This window comes from Podarcis bocagei, assembly GCF_964188305.1.
Source record: "Podarcis bocagei genome assembly, chromosome: 13".
Classification (NCBI taxonomy): domain Eukaryota; kingdom Metazoa; phylum Chordata; class Lepidosauria; order Squamata; family Lacertidae; genus Podarcis; species Podarcis bocagei.
This window is the reverse complement of record NC_138138.1, coordinates 52880132-52899134: the sequence shown is the minus strand read 5'-3', so window position 1 is coordinate 52899134 and position 19003 is coordinate 52880132. Positions and strand designations below refer to the sequence as shown.

The 19003-nt window shown below is 47.6% G+C and overlaps 1 protein-coding gene and 2 long non-coding RNA genes across 3 annotated transcripts in view; 2 read left to right on the top strand and 1 right to left on the bottom strand.

Annotated features, from left to right (window-relative positions):
• Nucleotides 1-17259, top strand: part of LOC308572053 (hydroperoxide isomerase ALOXE3-like) — a 34538-nt gene extending 17279 nt beyond the window's left edge. Inside the window, exons 4-14 of the mRNA XM_081167872.1 lie at nucleotides 1575-1697; nucleotides 3452-3555; nucleotides 5711-5883; nucleotides 6868-7011; nucleotides 8501-8704; nucleotides 11875-11961; nucleotides 12072-12241; nucleotides 12965-13086; nucleotides 13901-14001; nucleotides 15538-15708; nucleotides 16984-17259. Of these exons, the coding sequence (XP_081023998.1) occupies nucleotides 1575-1697; nucleotides 3452-3555; nucleotides 5711-5883; nucleotides 6868-7011; nucleotides 8501-8704; nucleotides 11875-11961; nucleotides 12072-12241; nucleotides 12965-13086; nucleotides 13901-14001; nucleotides 15538-15708; nucleotides 16984-17175 (1591 nt within the window). The 3' untranslated portion in view covers nucleotides 17176-17259. The remainder of the gene's footprint in view (nucleotides 1-1574; nucleotides 1698-3451; nucleotides 3556-5710; nucleotides 5884-6867; nucleotides 7012-8500; nucleotides 8705-11874; nucleotides 11962-12071; nucleotides 12242-12964; nucleotides 13087-13900; nucleotides 14002-15537; nucleotides 15709-16983) is intronic.
• LOC308572324 lies at nucleotides 314-18815 on the bottom strand. Its single transcript, XR_014001719.1, has 2 exons — nucleotides 17807-18815; nucleotides 314-686 (listed from the first exon to the last, which is right to left on the bottom strand). It is a non-coding gene; the product is annotated as an uncharacterized lncRNA (long non-coding RNA).
• LOC308572343 lies at nucleotides 3805-4999 on the top strand. The gene is made up of 2 exons (XR_014001737.1): nucleotides 3805-4225; nucleotides 4596-4999. It is a non-coding gene; the product is annotated as an uncharacterized lncRNA (long non-coding RNA).
• Nucleotides 18816-19003: the final 188 nt, after the last annotated feature.

Genomic DNA, 19003 nt, shown 5'->3' with positions numbered 1-19003 from the left:
GCCCAGAGCGGCTGTTGGGGAAACCCAGCCAGATGGATGGGGTATAAATAATAAATGATGGTGATGGTGATGAAGATGATGAATGGAATGGAGTTTTCCTGCAGGAAGGTGTGGATGAGCAGGCGCTCCCCCCCCGACCCCCTGTTTCCTGCTTGGCAGGGGGTTGGACTCGAAGGCCCTTGTGGTCTCTTCCAACTCTATGATTCTATGATTCTATTCTATGATTCTATGACCCCGCTCTGCAACATTTTGTTGCTGGTTCCACTTATGTGTCAGGAGCCAGCCAGCAATAAATCACAAGGAGTAAGTGAAGTTTGGGGACGCGGGTGGCGCTGTTGGTAAAACCTCAGCGACTAGGACTTGCCGATCGCATGGTCGGTGGTTCGAATCCCCGCGGCGGGGTGCGCTCCCATTGCTCAGTCCCAGCGCCTGCCAACCTAGCAGTTCGAAAGCACCCCCGGGTGCAAGTAGATAAATAGGGACCGCTTACCAGCGGGAAGGTAAACGGCGTTTCCGTGTGCTGCTCTGGCCTGCCAGAGTAGCTTCATCACGCTGGCCACATGACCCGGAAGTGTCTTCGGACGGCGCTGGCTCCCGGCCTCTAGAGTGAGATGAGCGCACAACCCTAGAGTCTGTCAAGACTGGCCCGTACCGGCAGGGCTACCTTTACCTTTAAGTGAAGTTAACTCTTTGTTGGGAGAAGCTAGGTCTGCTCAGGAGTGCCAGGCCTAATGAGCACAGCAATTCTTTTCAGTAGGTCTTGCCCCAATGAGGCAGTTGTGAAGGTGCCCGCCTTCCCACAGCTGCCTAAGTCTCCTCCTCCTCCAGGTCCTTCCTGAGCAATCACAGACTATGCTGGCGTGCCCGCCTTTTGTCCTCCCACTTCCTACCTTTCCTGGTCCTGGGGGACCAGTGGGGGGGGAGCTGGTCACAGCAGGAGGGAGAGACCCCCTGCCTTCTTCACCAGCCTCAGTCACCTCTGCCTCTCGACCTCCCACCTCTCCTTCTTCAGCTTCTCCCTCTCATTCCGGACTCCCGTCTGACACAGACTCTCCCCGCTCACTAAGCCCTGTTGCCTCTTCAGCTTCCGATATCTCTTCTTCCCAACAGCAGTCTTTGGGCTCTGAGCCGCCTTCTCTTGGTGGCAGCAGCTACTACTGTGCTATAAGATCCACTGTCCTGTGATATCATATATGAGTTTGACCTACTGATGAAGCCCAGGATGGCGAAACAAGGCTAATATTCCGGAAATCCTTGCTTTAGACTCTGTGAAAGGATTCTGTGGAACTGTAACAACCTTTCATGTGGATTGTTGGACTCTAAGAACAGACGGGTGGAATAAACACTTACACATATATGGACCTTATGCATAAACTGATTAGAAAATGAACTGCTCCACTGGATCTTCTACTTTTTTCGTTGGACTTTATGAGCTACTTCTGTTGAATTCTGTAATTTAATACAATGAATAGTAAGAATTTTTTTGCAAATGTACAGCCGGTTACGTCTTGTGTCTTTGTTGAATATTATGCAACCAGTCCATGACATTGTGATACCGATTTCCTTCTGCACAGGTGGAAGAAGTTTGCTGAGGGCGTCCCTTTCCATCTGGACGTTGCATCCCCCCAGGAACTGGACACAAACATCAGGTTTTCTTTCATCAAAGCGGCGGATTTTGCCAATCGCTCCAAAGCCCAGTAAGTTTGGGGAAAGAAGCCGCAATGTTGGTGGCAGATCACGTTCCTTGATGCAGACCACTTTCTGGGCTACGCACAGGCAGTTCCAGCCCAGGGTCTGTGGTAAGCAGTGATGTGTAGGTGGGTTCCCACGAGGCAAGGCACAGTGATAACAGCAAGAACCTTTACTGAACTAACAGAACTGGTCAACAGGGGCAAAGCAACTGCTTATATACATTTCTGAAGGCCTGGGCCACTCCCACTCCCAACGTGATTGGCTGTCTAAACTTCCAAGCTGCGAATCATGAATCAGAGTTTGAGGGCCAATGGCAGAGGCCCAAATCCTGAAATGTTCTGCGATTGGACAACATGTATCGAATCAGAACACAGGGCCTCAGAATCCTTAGTCCAGACTCAAGCTCAGGCAAACACAGACCACTGAATCCATAACAAGCAGAGAAGGGGAAGGAGAATTCTGCAAGGAGGAATAACGCTAGTCAACGTTGCTCTGGCCATTCGCACCTCCTGCAATGCCCAGGAAAGGTCTCAGTATACCCCCTCAGAAATCCACTATGTGGGACATACCAAAAAAAGTCCCAAACTGACTGACAACCAAAGTAAAGCAATAATAATATAATAATGAAATTATGTACACATATGATAGCAGATGAAACGTTTCAGTATCATATCATTTGCGCTGCCCAAATCCCAAGGAAAATAGAATTGTAGAGTTGGAAGGGACCCCAAAGATCATCTACTCGAAGCCCCTGCAATGGAGGAATATGTAGCTGCCCCGTATGGGTATCGAACCTGCAACCTTAGTATTATCGGCACCATACTCTAACCGACAGAGCTACCCAGCCAAAAGCTGTCTTTGTGTGGCGGCAAAAGGAAGACAAGGCTGGTGCCAGGCAGGCCGTCTCAGAAAGAGCGTGTGAGATTGCTCATCCACCATGTCTTCCCTCCATGAGAATGTCATGGGGTGGAGATGATGGCTTCTTGCATTTAGTGATGCTCTCTGTATCGTATCACACTGTTTTACTGTCCGCTGCTGAAATTCTCGCCTTGGCTTCTATTGATGGTTGATTCGCTGTTGTATTTTAGCTTTGGAAGCTGCCCAAATAGTATTGTTATTGCAGTGTGCAAATGCTTTCAGTAAGTACAGTGGTACCTTGCGCCTTGGTTCTCAAACAACTTGGAACTCAAACACTGCAAACCTGGAAGTAAGTGTTCTGGTTTGCGAACATTTTTCGGAAGCCAAATGTGCTCTGTTTTGAGTGTTATGCTTCCGATTTGAGTGCCACACTTCCATTTTGAGTGTTACGCTGTCCGTTTTCGCTATTCATTTTGCATTTTTGTGGCTCCTTTTTTGGGGTGTGTGTGTGACTGTGTGAAACCCAGTTCAGCTACTGATTGATTGATTGTGTGACTGCAGTACACTGTTTATTGCTTTCATTTTATGGATCAATGGTCTCGTTAGATAGTAAAATTCATGTCAAATTGCTGTCTCAGGGGTTGTTTTTAAAAGTCTGGAACAGAGTAATCTGTTTTGCATTACTTTCTATGGGAAAGCGCGCCTTGGTTTTGGAACGCTTTGGTTTTGGAACGGACTTCCGGAACGGATTGAGTTTGAGAACCAAGGTACCACTGTAATATATTGGCGGCGGCAGTGGGGGGGGGCTGTTTCCTGTTCATGCGGCACCTTTAAAGTACAAGGAAGAGCACATTTCATCCTCGGCCCTTGACGTTCATCCCCACTTTGTTCCCTTCTTCAGGCAGGTAGAGCTCAAGCTGAGAGGGTACTCCACTAGCCAAGAGTCCTGGGAGAAGCTGGAAGATATCAACAAAGTCTTCTTGTTCACCGAGACGGATTTGTCCAGTAAGATGGTAGCCCTGTTCAAAACTCACTGCAAGCAGCCTCTGATAGACCCCCACAGTGTGAAGTTCGTTTCCAGCTACCTAGAGATGGCGGTTGGTTTCCAGAAATCTGGGTCCCCGGCTCTTTCCTGATTTAGTAACACAATGGATCCTACTGTGAATGGGACCTGTGAAGCCCCCAAAGTGGTTGCCACTGATTTAACGTGCCCGAACCTCCTTTGGCTCATGTGGAGATCCATTTGAGGTTAGCGTCAAATCCTGGCCAACGCGCTGACGCTCACGGGATCCTTCAGTCAAGCTTTTAATTTGCTCAGCAGCGGAACAGGGAGTAGCTCGGTTCGTGGGCGTCCAAAGCTTAATGGCGTCAGGAAAGCTTGCGGAATTTGTTGGCTATAAAGCAAAGTCCGTAAAATAATGAAGCAATGTACCTGTAATGAAATTTGAAGCAACTTAAAGCAATTTGAGACAGTTTGCAACTAGTTAATGGTATGAAGTAATAACTGAAGTTGGCAAAGCAATCAGGCTGGGAAAATTGCATAATCGCCTCCTAACCCACTCCAGTTGCAAAACAGTTATAAGTTATTGAGCAAATGAGATCACTGAATGTCATAATTACCAATCCAACGCAGCAGGCCAGTCTTTGAGGCTTTCAGCTGGGCGATATGGGGCAGGTTAAGGGTAAAGGTAAAGGGACCCCTGACCATTAGGCCCAGTCGTGGCCGACTCTGGGGTTGCAGCGCTCATCTCGCTTTATTGGCCGAGGGAGCCGGCATACAGCTTCTGGGTCATGTGGCCAGCATGACTAAACCGCTTCTGGCGAACCAGAGCAGCGCACGGAAATGCTGTTTACCTTCCTGCCGGAGTGGTACCTATTTATCTACTTGCACTTTGACGTGCTTTCGAACTGCTAGGTTGGCAGGAGCAGGGACCGAGCAACGGGAGCTCACCCCGTCGTGGGGATTCGAACCGCCGACCTTCTGATTGGCAAGTCCTAGGCTCTGTGGTTTAACCCACAGCGCCACCCGCATCCCTACAGGGCAGGTTAGTAGACAGCAAAAGAGAACAAGAAATTGATTGGCTGGTTGCATTTATATCCCTCCTTTTTCTCCATGGACTGAAAGGTGGCTTATATAGTTTTCCCCCCTCCTCATTTAATCCCCCAACAACCCCTTGATGTAGGTTGCAATGTGAGGCAGTAACTGGCCTGAGGCTATTCTGTGAGCTTCAGGCCTGAGTGAGGATTCGAACCCTGATCTCCCGAGTCCTAGTCAGACACTCCAACCTGGCCTTTCTCAACCGTTTATGTTGTTGGACTGCAACTCCCATCATTCCTAGCCAGCATTGCCAGTGATCATGGATGATGGGAGTGGCTCTAACCACTACACCACACTGCCTGGCACTGAAAGGAAAACTGTACAGCCCCCTTCCCCCCCCAAAGAAAAACCCCTAACAAAACACACACACCTGAATGCACCTTTAAAAAATAAAATAAAATTGATCGGTAACTGACCAGGAGATCGGACTCTTCTATTAATTTTGCATCCTGGAGGCAGACCCACAAAAAAGGTAGACTAAGCTATCTGGGATCAGGAAGAGAGGAACTGAGACCCTTCCCATAGCAGATGCTCCCCATGCAGGGGAATCTCAACACAATAATAATAATAATAATAATAATAATAATAATAATAATAATAATAATAATAATAATAATAATTTATTATTTATACCCCGCCCATCTGGCTGGGCTTCCCCAGCTACTCTGGGCGGCTTCCAAAAGAATATTAAAATACTGTGATACATCAAACATTAAAAGCTCCCCTAAACAGGGCTGCCTTCAGATGTCTTCTAAAAGTCTGGTAGTTGTTGTTCTCTTTGACATCTGATGGGAGGATGTTCCACAGGGAGAGTGCCACCACCGAGAAGGCCCTCTGCCTGGTTCCCTGTAACTTGGCTTCTCACAGGGAGGGAACCGCCAGAAGGCCCTCGGAGCTGGACCTCAGTGTCCGGGTAGAACGATGGAGGTGGAGACGCTCCTTCAGGTATCCTGGACCAAGGCCGTTTAGGGCCTTCTCTTCAGCCCTGACTTGACGCTCTTGTGTTTTGAGGCTCTCGCTTGTTTTGACTCCGCGGTCTAAGGCAGCTCCCTCTGTTCCTAGGATATGTCGTGAAGCACTGGAAGGACGACGCGTTCTTTGGGTACCAGTTCCTGAACGGTCTGAACCCGAGAATGATCCAAAGATGCACAGAGATTCCATCCAACTTCCCTGTGACTCAGGACATGGTGGCCACATCCCTTGGGGCCTCCACCACACTGCAGAAGGAGCTGGAGGTGAGGAGGGAAAACGCTCTGCAGCTCGACTGATGGGGAAACGCTGTTGCACCAGAAGAGGCACACAAGCTGCACACCTCTCCTTGATGCTGCTGCTGATATTATTGTTGTTGTTATTGTTATTATTATTATTTGTTGGGAAAGATGGAGGGCACAAGGAGAAGGGGACGACAGAGGATGAGATGGTTGGATAGTGTTCTCGAAGCTACAAACATGAGTTTGACCAAACTGCGGGAGGGAGTGGAAGACAGGAGTGCCAGGCGTGCTCTGGTCCAGGGGGTCACGAAGAGGCGGACACGACTAAATGACTAAACAACAACATTATTAATACCCTGCCCATCTGGCTGGGTTTCCCCAGCCACTCTGGGTGGCTCCCAACAGAATATTAAAAACACAATAAAACATCAAACATTCAAAACTTCCCTAAAGAGGGCTGCCTTCAGTTGTCTTCTAAAAGTCAGATAGTTTTGTATTTCCTTGACGTCTGATGGGAGGGTGTTCCACAGGGCGGGCGCCACTACCAAGAAGGCCCTCTGCCTGGTTCCCAGTAACTTGGCTTCTCGCAGGGAGGGAACCGCCAGAAGGCCCTCAGAGCTGGACCTCAGCATCCAGGCAGAACGATGGGGGTGGAGATGCTCCTTCAGGTCTACTGGGCCTTTGAGGCCATTTAGGGCTTACAAGGTCAGCACCAACACTTTGAATTGTGCTCGGAAACGTCCTGGGAGCCAACATAGGTCTTTCAGGACTGGTGTTATGTGGTCCTGGTGGCCACTCCCAGTCCCCAGTCTAGCTGCCGCATTCTGGATTAGTTGCAGTTTCCGGGTCACCTTCAAAGGTAGCCCCACATAGAGCACATGGCAGTAGTCCAAGCGGGAGATAACCAGAGCATGCACCACTCTGACAAGACAGACAGCAGGCAGGGAGGGTCTCATCCTGCGTACCAGATGGAGCTGTGACCGAGGCTTGTGTTCTTCCCCCAAACAGAAGGGGTCCATCTTCATTGCTGACTACCGCATCCTGGAGGGGCTTTCTGCAGGAATCAATAACAACCGCCAGCAATACCTAGCAGCCCCCCTGTGCTTGCTGCATCTCACAGCCCAGGGGCAGCTCATGCCCCTCGCCATCCAGGTAACAGGTTGGGGTGGCTGGGGGCTCAGAAGATGCTGCGGATCTGCCTTTGGGAGACAGCAGTGGGGAAGGGAGGCTGTGGCTCCATCATGGACCAAAGGTGACCTCTGGTGGTTCTCCACAGTACTCTGCAACCTTAGGTAATGCAGAGTCGACTTGCACGATTTCAACCTTACTGTTATGGGCTGACTAGGTACCAAGGAACGGTGGGAGGCACCAGCCAGGGAGCCCCCGAGAGGAGAAGGCTCAGTGCCTGGGGAGTGGTAGCGGGACGACAATGAGCGGTCAGAGGCAGAAGAGGGAGCAGACTAGGAGGAGAAGGTGTCGGAAGCTGAAGAGACAACAGGGTTTAGTGAGCAGGAAGAGGCTGCGGCAGAGAGCAGTTTAGACTCGCAGCCAGGAGAGAAGAGTGAAAAGAAAGGGGGCCACGAAACAGAAATGAGGATGGTGAAGAATCTAGGGGGTTTTCCAGCTCCCTTCCCTGCCTGGTCTCCCAGAACACGGGGAGGAATGAAAAGGGCGGAGCAAAGAGAGACAAGTCGAAGGAGTCTCAGATTGCTTAGGAAGGTCCTGGGGGAAGAGGAGACAGGGAGCTGTGGGAAGGCCCAGGAAGCTCATTGGGCCAGATCAAGTATCACCAACCTTTGGCCCTCCAGATATTTGGGACTACAATTCCCATCATCCCTGACCACTGGTCCTGTTAGCTAGGGATCATGGGAGTTGTAGGCCAAAACATCTGGAGGGCCGCAGGTTGGGGATGCCTGGGCTAGATCTACTAGGAATAGTTGCTGTGCTCACTAGGCCTGGCCTTCTCAGCTGTTCACTTCTTTGAATGAAGAGTTCATTTCGCTGACATTGTGTGACTTATTGCTGACCTGCTGCTGGCGGCACTTATATGATTGAAAGATGGCCGTTTGAAATCCTACAAATTAATGGCATGCAACGCAAAGAGCTGTGATGCTCATTTTGTGCTTTGTTTTCCTGGCATGGAAAGAGCTGTCAATTTCTCTGCCTTGCTTACTGGATTCTGGGATGCTCTCCCGATCTCGTGACAGCATCCCAGAGCCTGATAAGCAGGGCAGAGAACTTACAATTTATTGTAACCAGATTTATCAAAAAGCTTTTGATGAAGAATCTCACCAAAGACTCCTGAGGAACCTCTGCAGTCATGGTATAGGTCCTCTTACAGATAAGAGACTGTTATGTACTAAAGTTCTCACCCTGGGCCAGCAGGGGGATACTGTAGATAGTTATGCAAATGAAGGATCGAAAGTGACGTTCAGTGATTGGATAGTTTTAGAAAGTTTCTACAGTAACGTTGTACTGGAGCTCTATATAAGCAGGCTGACTGAGCCCTTCAGCTCAGTTCTGTTCTGGCCTCTGAATAAACAAGAGTGTTCACCCACAACCTAACAGAGACTGTCCAAGAAATAGGAAACAGAGAGTAGGAATTAATGGAGCCAATGTTGTATTCTGCCACCTCCCACAGCTCAGCCAGACCCCTGGCCCAAAGGCTCCCATCTTCTTGCCGAGTGACCCCGAATGGGACTGGATCCTGGCCAAGACCTGGGTGCGAAACGCTGACTTCCAGGTGCACCAGGTCCTCACCCACCTGCTCCGGACCCACCTGCTGGCGGAGGTGTTCACCATCGCCACCCTGCGCCACCTCCCCATGTGCCACCCGCTCTATAAGGTGAGGCTGCCAATTCCGTTTCCTTGAGCCTGGTGGAACTTGGGACCGGACCCACCTAAGAGACTGCACTGGAGACAGAAAGGAAGCACATCCATTCTCTTCAGTAGCTTAGAACAAAGAGAGTACGGCACCCAAGATGGATGCTCACATTTTTTTTAATAATGCTTTTATTTATTTTCATGGTACAGAAGATAAATTTTGAGAAAACAATTATTACTACAGTAAACAACAAATAACTTGTCCTGAAAACACCACAGGCTCTTATCATGTGTTAAAGTTTCATTTGAATACTCTAAGACAAATATGGCCCTCTTTGAAAATTGGAATTGTTATGCTTGTGGTGTATAATCTCTATGTAAAACTAATTTTAAAAAGATTCAGGTAGGTAGCCATGTTGGTCTGACACAGTCGAAATAAATTAAAAAATTAAAAACTTGTCCAGTAGCAATACCCAGAACAAACTTAGTTGGTCTCTAAGGTGCTACTGGACAATTTTTTTAAAAAATTACTTTAATTTTAAAACCTATTTTTAAAAAAGAAAATTTCGATTGGTGTTGAAGAAGAGCCTACCAGATTAATCATTAACGGGGCTATGTTATTTAACTCTGCTGGCTCCGTCTAGACGGAGGTGATCAGCCCAGAATCACATGAAAGAGACAGTAATCCAGGTCTACGCATATGCTAATCTGTGCACATCTACAGTGGTACCTCGGGTTATATATGCTTCAGGTTACATATGCTTCAGGTTACAGACTCCGCTAACTCAGAAATAGTTCTTCAGGTTAAGAACTTTGCTTCAGGATGAGAACAGAAATCGTGCTCCGGTGGCGTGGCGTGGCGGCAGCGGGAGGCCTCATTAGCTAAAGTGGTGCTTCAGGTTAAGAACAGTTTCAGGTTAAGTACGGACCTCTGGAACGAAGTACTTAACCTGAGGTACCACTGTATATCCCTAGTATCCAGAGTTCATGTTACTTTAGTAGTGTCATTGTATTCCTGCCAATGATTTCAACTGTTTACAGTGGTACCTATGGTTGCAAATGGGATCCGTTCTGGAGGCCCGTTCGCAACCTGAAAGGAACGCAACCCGCGCCTGCGCGTCTGCGAGTGTGCGGGTCACAATTTACCGCTTCTGCGCATGCGTGTGACATCATTCCGGGAGAAACCCGGAAGTAACCCTTTCCTTTTTTTTTTTATAAAATTTTTATTGGTTTTACAACATTTTTAAGAAAAACAAACAAACACAAAAAGTGACAGACATACATGAATAGTTTCAAACATATTTTCATAAACCTCTTTTCTTGAACTTCCCCATACCCCCCCTCTCTGCATCCCAATGTCCATAATTCAACTAGCATCTCCCAGTTGTTACTTTCTAATCTCTGTCATCTTAGTCCTCTTTTATAGTCTAGCCTTATATCCCTGTACCCTTTTGCTTCTGGAAACCACAACATTTTAGCATTCATTAAGTTTATAGTAGTCCTTAAGATAACTTTTAAATTTTCTCCATTCTTCTTCCACCGTCTCTTTTCGTTGATCACGGATTCTGCCTGTCATCTCGGCCAGTGTCATATAGTCCATCACTTTCATCTGCCATTCTTCCAAAGTGGGTAAATCTTGTGTCTTCCAATACTTTGCGATAAGTATTCTTGCTGCTGTTGTGGCATACATGAAGAAAGTTCTATCTTTCTTTGTCACCAATTGGCCGACAATGCCCAAGAGGAAGGCCTCTGGTTTTTTAGAAAAGGTACATTTAAGTACCTTTTTCATTTCATTATAGATCATTTCCCAGAAGGCCTTTATCTTCGGGCATGTCCACCAAAGGTGATAGAAAGTACCTTCAGTCTCTTTACACTTCCAACATTTATTGTCGGGCAAATGATAGATTTTTGCCAGTTTGACTGGGGTCATGTACCACCTGTAAACCATTTTCATAATGTTTTCCTTTAAGGCATTACATGCCGTAAATTTAATACCGGTGTTCCATAACCATTCCCAGTCAGCTGACATAATGTTATGTCCAACATCCTGAGCCCACTTAATCATAGCCGATTTAACTGTTTCATCCTGTGTGTTCCATTTCAACAACAAGTTGTACATTCTAGATAAATTCTTAGTATTGGGTTCTAACAATTCGGTCTCTAGTTTTGATTTTTCCACCTGGAAACCGATTTTCCTATCCTGTTTAAAAAATTCCATTATTTGGCGATATTGGAACCAATTTTCTACTTTATGCTTCAATTTCTCCTGACTTTGTAGTTTGAATTTATCTCCATCCTGTTCTAAGATTTCCCAATACTTCGGCCATCCGACCTCCATATTGAGTTTCTTCACTGCTTTAGCCTCCACTGGTGACACCCATCTAGGGGTTTTATTTTCCAATAGATCTTTATATCTTATCCAAACATTAAATAATGCTTTTCTAACAATGTGATTTTTAAAGGCACTGTTAACTTTATCATACCAAAGATATGCATGCCAGGAAGTAACCCTTTCCAGTACGTCCGGGTTGCCGTGGGACGCAACCTGAAAACGCTCAACCTGAAGAAATGTAACATGAGGTATGACTGTACGTTTAAAAGTTATCCCAGTCTTTCACAAATATTTGGCCGTCCTGATTTCTGATCTTTCCCGTCAATCTTGCCATTCTGTCAGCTTGGTCTGGCACTCTTCTCTGGTCGGTACTTCAAAATTTCAAGCCATGCTTCACAGCATACAATACTGGCACATTATAGACTCACTGCCCATTTTGATGTACATTAAGCCATTAACAAAGGAGGGACGTGGGTGGCGCTGTGGGTTAAACCACAGAGCCTAGGACTTGCTGATCAGAAGGTCGGCGGTTCGAATCCCCACGACGGGGTGAGCTCCCATTGCTCGGTCCCTGCTCCTGCCAACCTAGCAGTTCGAAAGCACGTCAAAGTGCAAGTAGATAAATAGGTACCACTCTGGCAGGAAGGTAGATGGTGTTTCCGTGCGCTGCTCTGGTTCGCCAGAAGCGGCTTAGTCCTGCTGGCCACATGACCCGGAAGCTGTACGCTGGCTCCCTTGGCCAATAAAGTGAGATGAACGCCACAACCCCAGAGTTGGTCACGACTGGACCTAATGATCAGGGGTCGCTTTATCTCTTTTTTCAAGCCATTAACAAAGCCGCCCTCTCCCGTCTTCTACAGCTCCTGATCCCCCACACCCGCTACACCCTCCACATCAATGCCTTGGCCCGGGACCGCCTCATTTCAAAGGATGGCGTCTTCGACAAGGTAAGCTGCCCTGGGGTCTCGCTACCCCGCCTGAGAAGAATCAGGTTTTGCTGCTCCTAGACATTCTCCTTCCAGGTTGTGACTCCCTTTCCCCCACCCCATGTCTCCAGGCAACTGGCGTTGGACTCCAGGGCTTGGTTGAGCTGCTGCAAAGGGACTTGAAGACCATGACCTACTCCTCCCTCTGCCTCTCAGAAGACCTGGAAGCTCGCGGGGTGTCTTCGTTGCCCAATTATTACTACAAGGAGGACGGCCTGAAAATCTGGGCAGCCGTGGAGAGGTCAGGGGAGGGCGTGGGTGGGACTGTGCCGGTCTCCATTTTGCCTGGAGCAAAATTCAAGGATGTGGACGTGGTGTGTGTGTGTTTGCATCTGTGTGCAGGAATACAAAGGGGGGGTTGGGGGGCTCCAACTCAGGTGGTGGAACATCGTTCTGCCCGGACACTGAGGTCCAGCGCTGAGGGCCTTCTGGTAGTTCTCTCCCTGCGAGAAGCGAGGTTTCAGGGAACCAGGCAGAGGGCCTTCTCGGTGGTGGCGCCCTCCCATCAGATGTCAAGGAAATAAACAGCTCTCTGACTTTTAGAAGACATCTGAAGGCAGCCCTGTTCAGGGAAGTTTTTAATGTTTGATGTTTTGTCGTGTTTTTAATATATTCTGTTGGAAGCTGCCCAGAGTGGATGGGTAGTGTATAAATAAATCAACAACTAATTCCTAGGAGCTCTCCATTGACAAAATAAAGGGAATTTTGCATCTGTAGTTGTAGCTCAGAATGGCTACAACCCCTTGATCCAGTTCTCTCCTCTATTTCTATTTTACAGCCTTATTATTATTATTATTATTATTATTATTATTATTATTATTATTATTGTGCTGGATGTGGAGGAGACTTAGCATCCCACAATCTCCTTTTTCTGTGGGTGGAGTACCAAGTGGTCCATGAGGAGGTCCACATTCTGCAAGCTGAGCAGTCTCTTATTTCCCCTTTCTTTGACTCTTTCCTGTAGATTTGTCTCTGGCATTGTCGACTTGTATTACAAAGACGACCGCTCTGTGCAGGATGATTTTGAGCTGCAGTCCTGGATACACGACGTCTTCACAAAAGGCTTCCTGCAACAAGAGTCCTCTGGTATTGCCCAGCCCTCATAAAATTAAGGGATATCCAATAGCAATGAACAGAGGGAGGGGGTTAAGAGTCCACCAATGGTTATAAAAGTAACCATGCATGCCATGCTCCTCAGTGTACCTTAATGCTGTTCATTGAACTCTAAGTCACATGGGACTGAGGTATATGGTCAATAGGTCAAACAGGTGAATAGTCTCCATAAAATGGAAAGTGAAAATATCTGCCAACTGACTCTTGGAAGTTTCTAAGGTCCTGAAAGGGCCAGTACCACATACCCTGCAAGTGTCCCAGGAAACCCACAACACTCTGTTATTTCTCACGAGAGAATGGTGACCATTTTGGATACCATGATTTCGCATGTTTCTGTACTGCGACCCCCCCCAAAAGCGTTTTTGAGGGCCGCAATCTTGTGCAGCACCCCAAAACATGCATTTTTGGGTGCCATGCCTCGGGAAAGCGCTGGTTTTTTTTGGGGGGGGGGGGTTGTGGCATGAAATCATGCAAGATTACAAAGTTCAAAATGGCCGCCATTGCCTTGTGAGAAAAAATGGGTTGATGGTGTCCTGGAAAACTGTGTCCTGGAATTTATCCTTGAAATGTTGGACGGTATGGAACCATTAATAGATGCTCACTATTTTAAAGCTGATCTTCAGCATCATGAGGACTACATAGTTTTCGAAAGAAATCAAATCTAACGAGATTTGCATATGGCAACACAATACGTGTGCCTGCCCATATATTGCACCCCTCCTTATTGAAAGGACTCGCTCCTGATTAATAACTGTTGTGGATTTAGCTTTCCTCTTCCTCTTCGCAGGCATCCCTTCCGCATTCAAAACTGTGAAAGAGGTCAAGAAGTTCTTCACGATGGCGATTTATACCAGTTCGGCCCAGCACTCTGCCGTCAACAGTGGGCAGGTAGGAGAGGGGTGCTTTCTCATATTCACCTCCAGGCAGGTAGACATCGTGAGGTGGACTAAGTAGGCCTGGCTACAAACCTATGTTGGGTTTTATAATAGTTTTAACTGTCATGGCTTGCCCCAAAGAATCCTGGGACGTAGCTGTCAACGTTTCCCCCTTTTTAAGGGAAATTCTCTTTTTCCGAACAGGATTCTTTGCAAGAAAAGGGAAAAGTTGACAGCTATGTCCTGGGGAAAGATCCCAAGCTGCCCCACTCTGAAGACAACTCTAATGGTTCTCTGGGGAGCTAAAATGATTGTTGAACCAGTTTACTTTTATGGTGTCAATGGGCCAAAAGAGAAAAGCTTAGCTGTTTCGGCCCGAAGCCATCAATAGCCCATAAATTTGTCTGATCCTCGTTCAAAGCTGTCAAGATTGGCAGCCTTCGTTGCCTCCTGCAGGAGCGAATTCCACAGTTTAACAATGTGACGTGTGGTGAGGTCTTTTCTTTCTCCTGAAACTTCCAACAAGATTTCTGATGGAGCAGAGCTTTCACACAGGTGAAACTCGGAAAATTAGAATATCATGGAAAAGTTCATTTATTTCAGTAATTCAACTTAAAAGGTGAAACTAATATATGAGATAGACTCATGACATGCAAAGCGAGATATGTCAAGCCTTTATTTGGTGTAATTGTGATGTTTATGGCGTACAGCTGATGAAAACCCCAAATTAACAATCTCAGAAAATTAGAATATTACATGAAATCAGCAAAACAAGGACTGCAAATATTGGACCTCTGAGAAGTAGAAGCATGCATATGTACTCGGTACTTGGCTTGGGCCCCTTTTGCATCAATTACTGCCTCAATGCGGCGTGGCATGGATGCTATCAGCCTGTGGCACTGCTGAGGTGTTATGGAAGACCAGGATGCTTCAATAGCAGCCTCCAGCTCTTCTGCATTGCTCAGTCTCATGTCTCTCATCTTTCTCTTGGCAATGCCCCATAGATTCTCTATGGGGTTCAGGTCAGGCGAGTTTGCTGGCCAATCAAGCACAGTAATCCCATGGGCACTGAACTAGGTTTTTGTACTTTTGGCAGTGTTGGCAGGTGACAAAGTCCTGCTGGAAAATGAAATCAGCATCCCCATAAAGCTCGTCTGCTGAAGGAAGCATGAAGTGCTCCAAAATCTCCTGGTAGACGGCTGCGTTGACCCTGGACTTAACGGAGCACAGTGGACCAACACCAGCTGATGACATGGCTCCCCAAATCTCTTTTCTGATGAGAGCAACTTTTGCATCTCATTTGGAAACCAAGGACCCAGAGTCTGGAGGAAGAATGGAGAGGCACACAATGCCAGATGCTTGAAGCCCAATGTGAAGTTTCCACAGTCTGTGTTGATTTGGGGAGCCATGTCGTCAGCTGGTGTTGGTCCACTAATTTCCGAAGTTTCACATGTATTTATCTTTATTTCACAAATTTGTATGCCCCTTGATTGCGTAGCCCACCTCTTTGCATTCTTAATCCTTGGGGGGCGGTTGCTTTTATTCGCAGTTTGATTTGGGGGCGTGGATGCCCAACTTCCCCCCGTCCATGAGGAAGCCGCCGCCTCAGACCAAGGGGGCGGCAAACTTGGAGGGCTACCTAGACACCATCCCGGCCATCAACACCACCTGCACTATCCTGAGCACGCTGTGGTTGCTCAGTTCCAAATCTCCAGATATGGTGAGTGGGTGGCCGTCTGCCATGGATGCTTGGGCTGAGATTCCTGCATTTCCAGGGGTTGGGATAGATGCGTTGGCTATTTGCAGATTAGTTGTGCTGCAGAAATATTGATGGGGAGACCACACATTACAAGGAACACAAAAGAACTTTAGCTAGGTTTTAATAACAAAAACAAAAACTCCTTTTACATTAATTATAATATATCAATAAGCATGACCCAATCCCCAGGGCACTGGGAGAGCTAGGTGCTGCTCTTTATATACTATACCCAATTGCTGACACAGCTTAATTAACACAACTTAACAGCACCTGCTATACTGATTCATAGCTGTAAAACTAGGTCACGTTATTTGCTCTGGCCCTTAAAGAAATACAGTGGTGTCCCGCAAGACGAACGCCTTGGAAGACGAAAAACTCGCTAGACGAAGGAGTTTTTCGTTTTCTTAGCCACTTCGCAAGACGCATTTCCCTATGGGCTTGCTTCGCAAAACGAAGCTTGCCCCGCAAGCTCCGGGGATAGCGGGGAAGCCCAGCGCGTCTTCCCCGCTGTCCCCAGACCTCTTTTGAAGCAAGGGGTGGCGGGGAGAAGATCGCTTCTCCCCGTGGCCAGCCCCGCAATCTCCGGGGACAGCGCCTTCCCCTCTCTCCCCGGACCCCTTTTGAACCAAGGGGCGGCAACGGGGAGAAGCGATCTTCTCCCCTCCGCCCCTTGCTTCAAGGTGCGCGCGCTTCCCCTCTGTCCCCGGACGGTCTCCATAGGAACGCATTGATTGATTTTCAATGCATTCCTATGGGAAACCATGCTTCGCAAGACGAAAAACTCGCAAGAAGAAAAAACTTGCGGAACGAATTAATTTCGTCTTGCGAGACACCACTGTACACATCTTGTGGAACAATAATGAACTTTCACATTTAAAGAGACCATTCAACAAGATGACCCTCAGGTGACTTCCAGCCCTACAGTTCTGTGGTTAAAAGATGAAGAGTGCCTTTTATAATAACAGTGAAAATATTACGAAGACTGTGCATGCAGTCTGCAAGCTACAGCCTGGCAGGAACCGGTTGCAAGGGTGGGGGTGGTTTCTGCTCTCTTCTTCTCCCCTCTCCCAATTAACCTCCATCTCCAGGGCCTGCCCTGTGACATCACCAGGGGCCTTCAAATCTCAGGGTCTGGGATGACCCTGACCTGGCAACCCCACCCTGGAACTCCATTGTATACTGCCTCTTGGGGGCTGCTATTCTTGCTTAGCCAGATACTTTCCCTCTTTTTGACAGGTACGCTTGGGGAAATACCCTGAGGAGCATTTCACAGAGGATGCCCCAAAGGGTCTCATTGAGGCCTTTCAGCAGGACCTGCGCAGGATCTCCCAGGAAATTGAGGAAAGGAACGAGTCTGTCTCCAAACTGATCCCTTCTGGCTATGAGTACCTGTACCCGCCTGAGATCGAGAACAGCGTCGCTATATAAGCTCTGCGGGTGGTGAATCCATTTCACGCCGCTCTTCCGATATTTGTTACCGTATTACATTTGCATATATTTGGGTGCACATTCTGATAAGTGTGATTCGCGTAGATGCAGTGAATATCAGCCTCAGCGCAGTGAGTCGCTTTGCGGTGGGTGTTGCAGGTTACACTTCACAAACCAGTCGCCTGTTAGATCTTTTGGACTACAACTCCCATCAGCCCCAGTATCCTATGCCATACAGTTAGCACCGTCTTCTAGCAGGGCCCTCACCTCGCACAGAGTCACGCTTTTTTCTCTAATGAGGCTCCTCACACACTCTGCTTCATTTCACTGAACTGCCGGTTCTCCTGCTGCTCCATTTGTCTAAGCCGCTCAGGGATTATTGCTATTCCTCCCCTCGTTTCAGCTCAGTCATGCCTCACTCACAGGCCCTCCTCCAGGAAACACAGATCGCACTTCTGACACCAGTGTTGCACGCCACCCCAATCTCTGAGTGGTGTGAGGTTTTAGGGGTTCCAGATACTCGCCAGGGTTTGTGTTCCCTTTTGGGAATGAGGCACAGCAAAGACTGTGGTGTCTTTATGATATATGGTTTATCTTTATGATATATGGTCTATTTACACATACTATATACACAACCTGAGCCAATCCCAAGAGACTCTAGTTTGTTCCATAGCCACAAGCTTGGATTCAAGCAGACGCCCAACATTGCTCTGAGTCTCCTGCTTGCCGCTTTGCGGTCACAATAATTCTACTCCCTACTGTAAGCACAGGGTGGCGTCCAGATGTTTTGGAACAAAACTCCCATCAGCCCCAGCCAACAGAGAGCCATAGAATTGGAGAGTTAGAAGAGAGCCCCCACGGTCATCTAGTCTAATCCCCTGCTATGCAGGAATCTCAACTTAAGCATCCGTGACATGATCATATGTTGCCAGGGCTGATGGGAATTGTAGTCCAAAACATCTGGGGGCCACCACCCCATTGAGCCAAGCCTGAGCTAAAGCCACATTTGAAACATGAGTAACCCAAGACACTCTGATTGCTAGGAAAATGGGGACATTTGTATACATCTCCTCAAAAATGTAATTCAGAGTGAATCCCAAATAGTCACAGTACTTCCACAACTCAACAAAACCAAATATTTGGGGCACAAGATATATTAATGGATGGCCATCTGTCATGGGTGCTTTTGTTGAGAATCCTGCATTGAAGAGAGTTGGGCAGCATGACCCTCAGGCCCCTTCCAATTCTGTGATTCTGTAATGGTTAGGCAAGCTCGAAAGGGACATGTTTATTAGTCACTCCCTAGAAATACAATGATAGAAATATAGAAATAATGACAAACCTAGACAGCATCTTAAAAAGCAGAGACATCACCTTGCCAACAAAGGTCCGTATAGTTAAAGCTATGGTTTTCCCAGTAGTGATGTATGGAAGTGAGAGCTGGACCATCAAGAAGGCTGATCGCCAAAGAATGGATGCTTTTGAATTCTGGTGCTGGAGGAGACTCTTGAGACTCCCATGGACTGCAAGAAGATCAAACCTCTCCATTCTGAAGGAAATCAGCCCTGAGTGCTCACTGGAAGGACAGATCCTGAAGCTGAGGCTCCAAGACTTTGGCCTCCTCATGAGAAGAGAAGACCCTGGAAGAGACCCTGATGTTGGGAAAGATGGATGGCACAAGGAGAAGGGGACGACGGAGGACGAGATGGTGGGACAGTGTTCTCAAAGCTACCAGCATGAGTTTGACCAAACTGCGGGAGGCAGTGGAAGACAGGAGGGCCTGGCGTGCTCTGGTCCAGGGGGTCACAAAGAGTTGGACATGACTAAA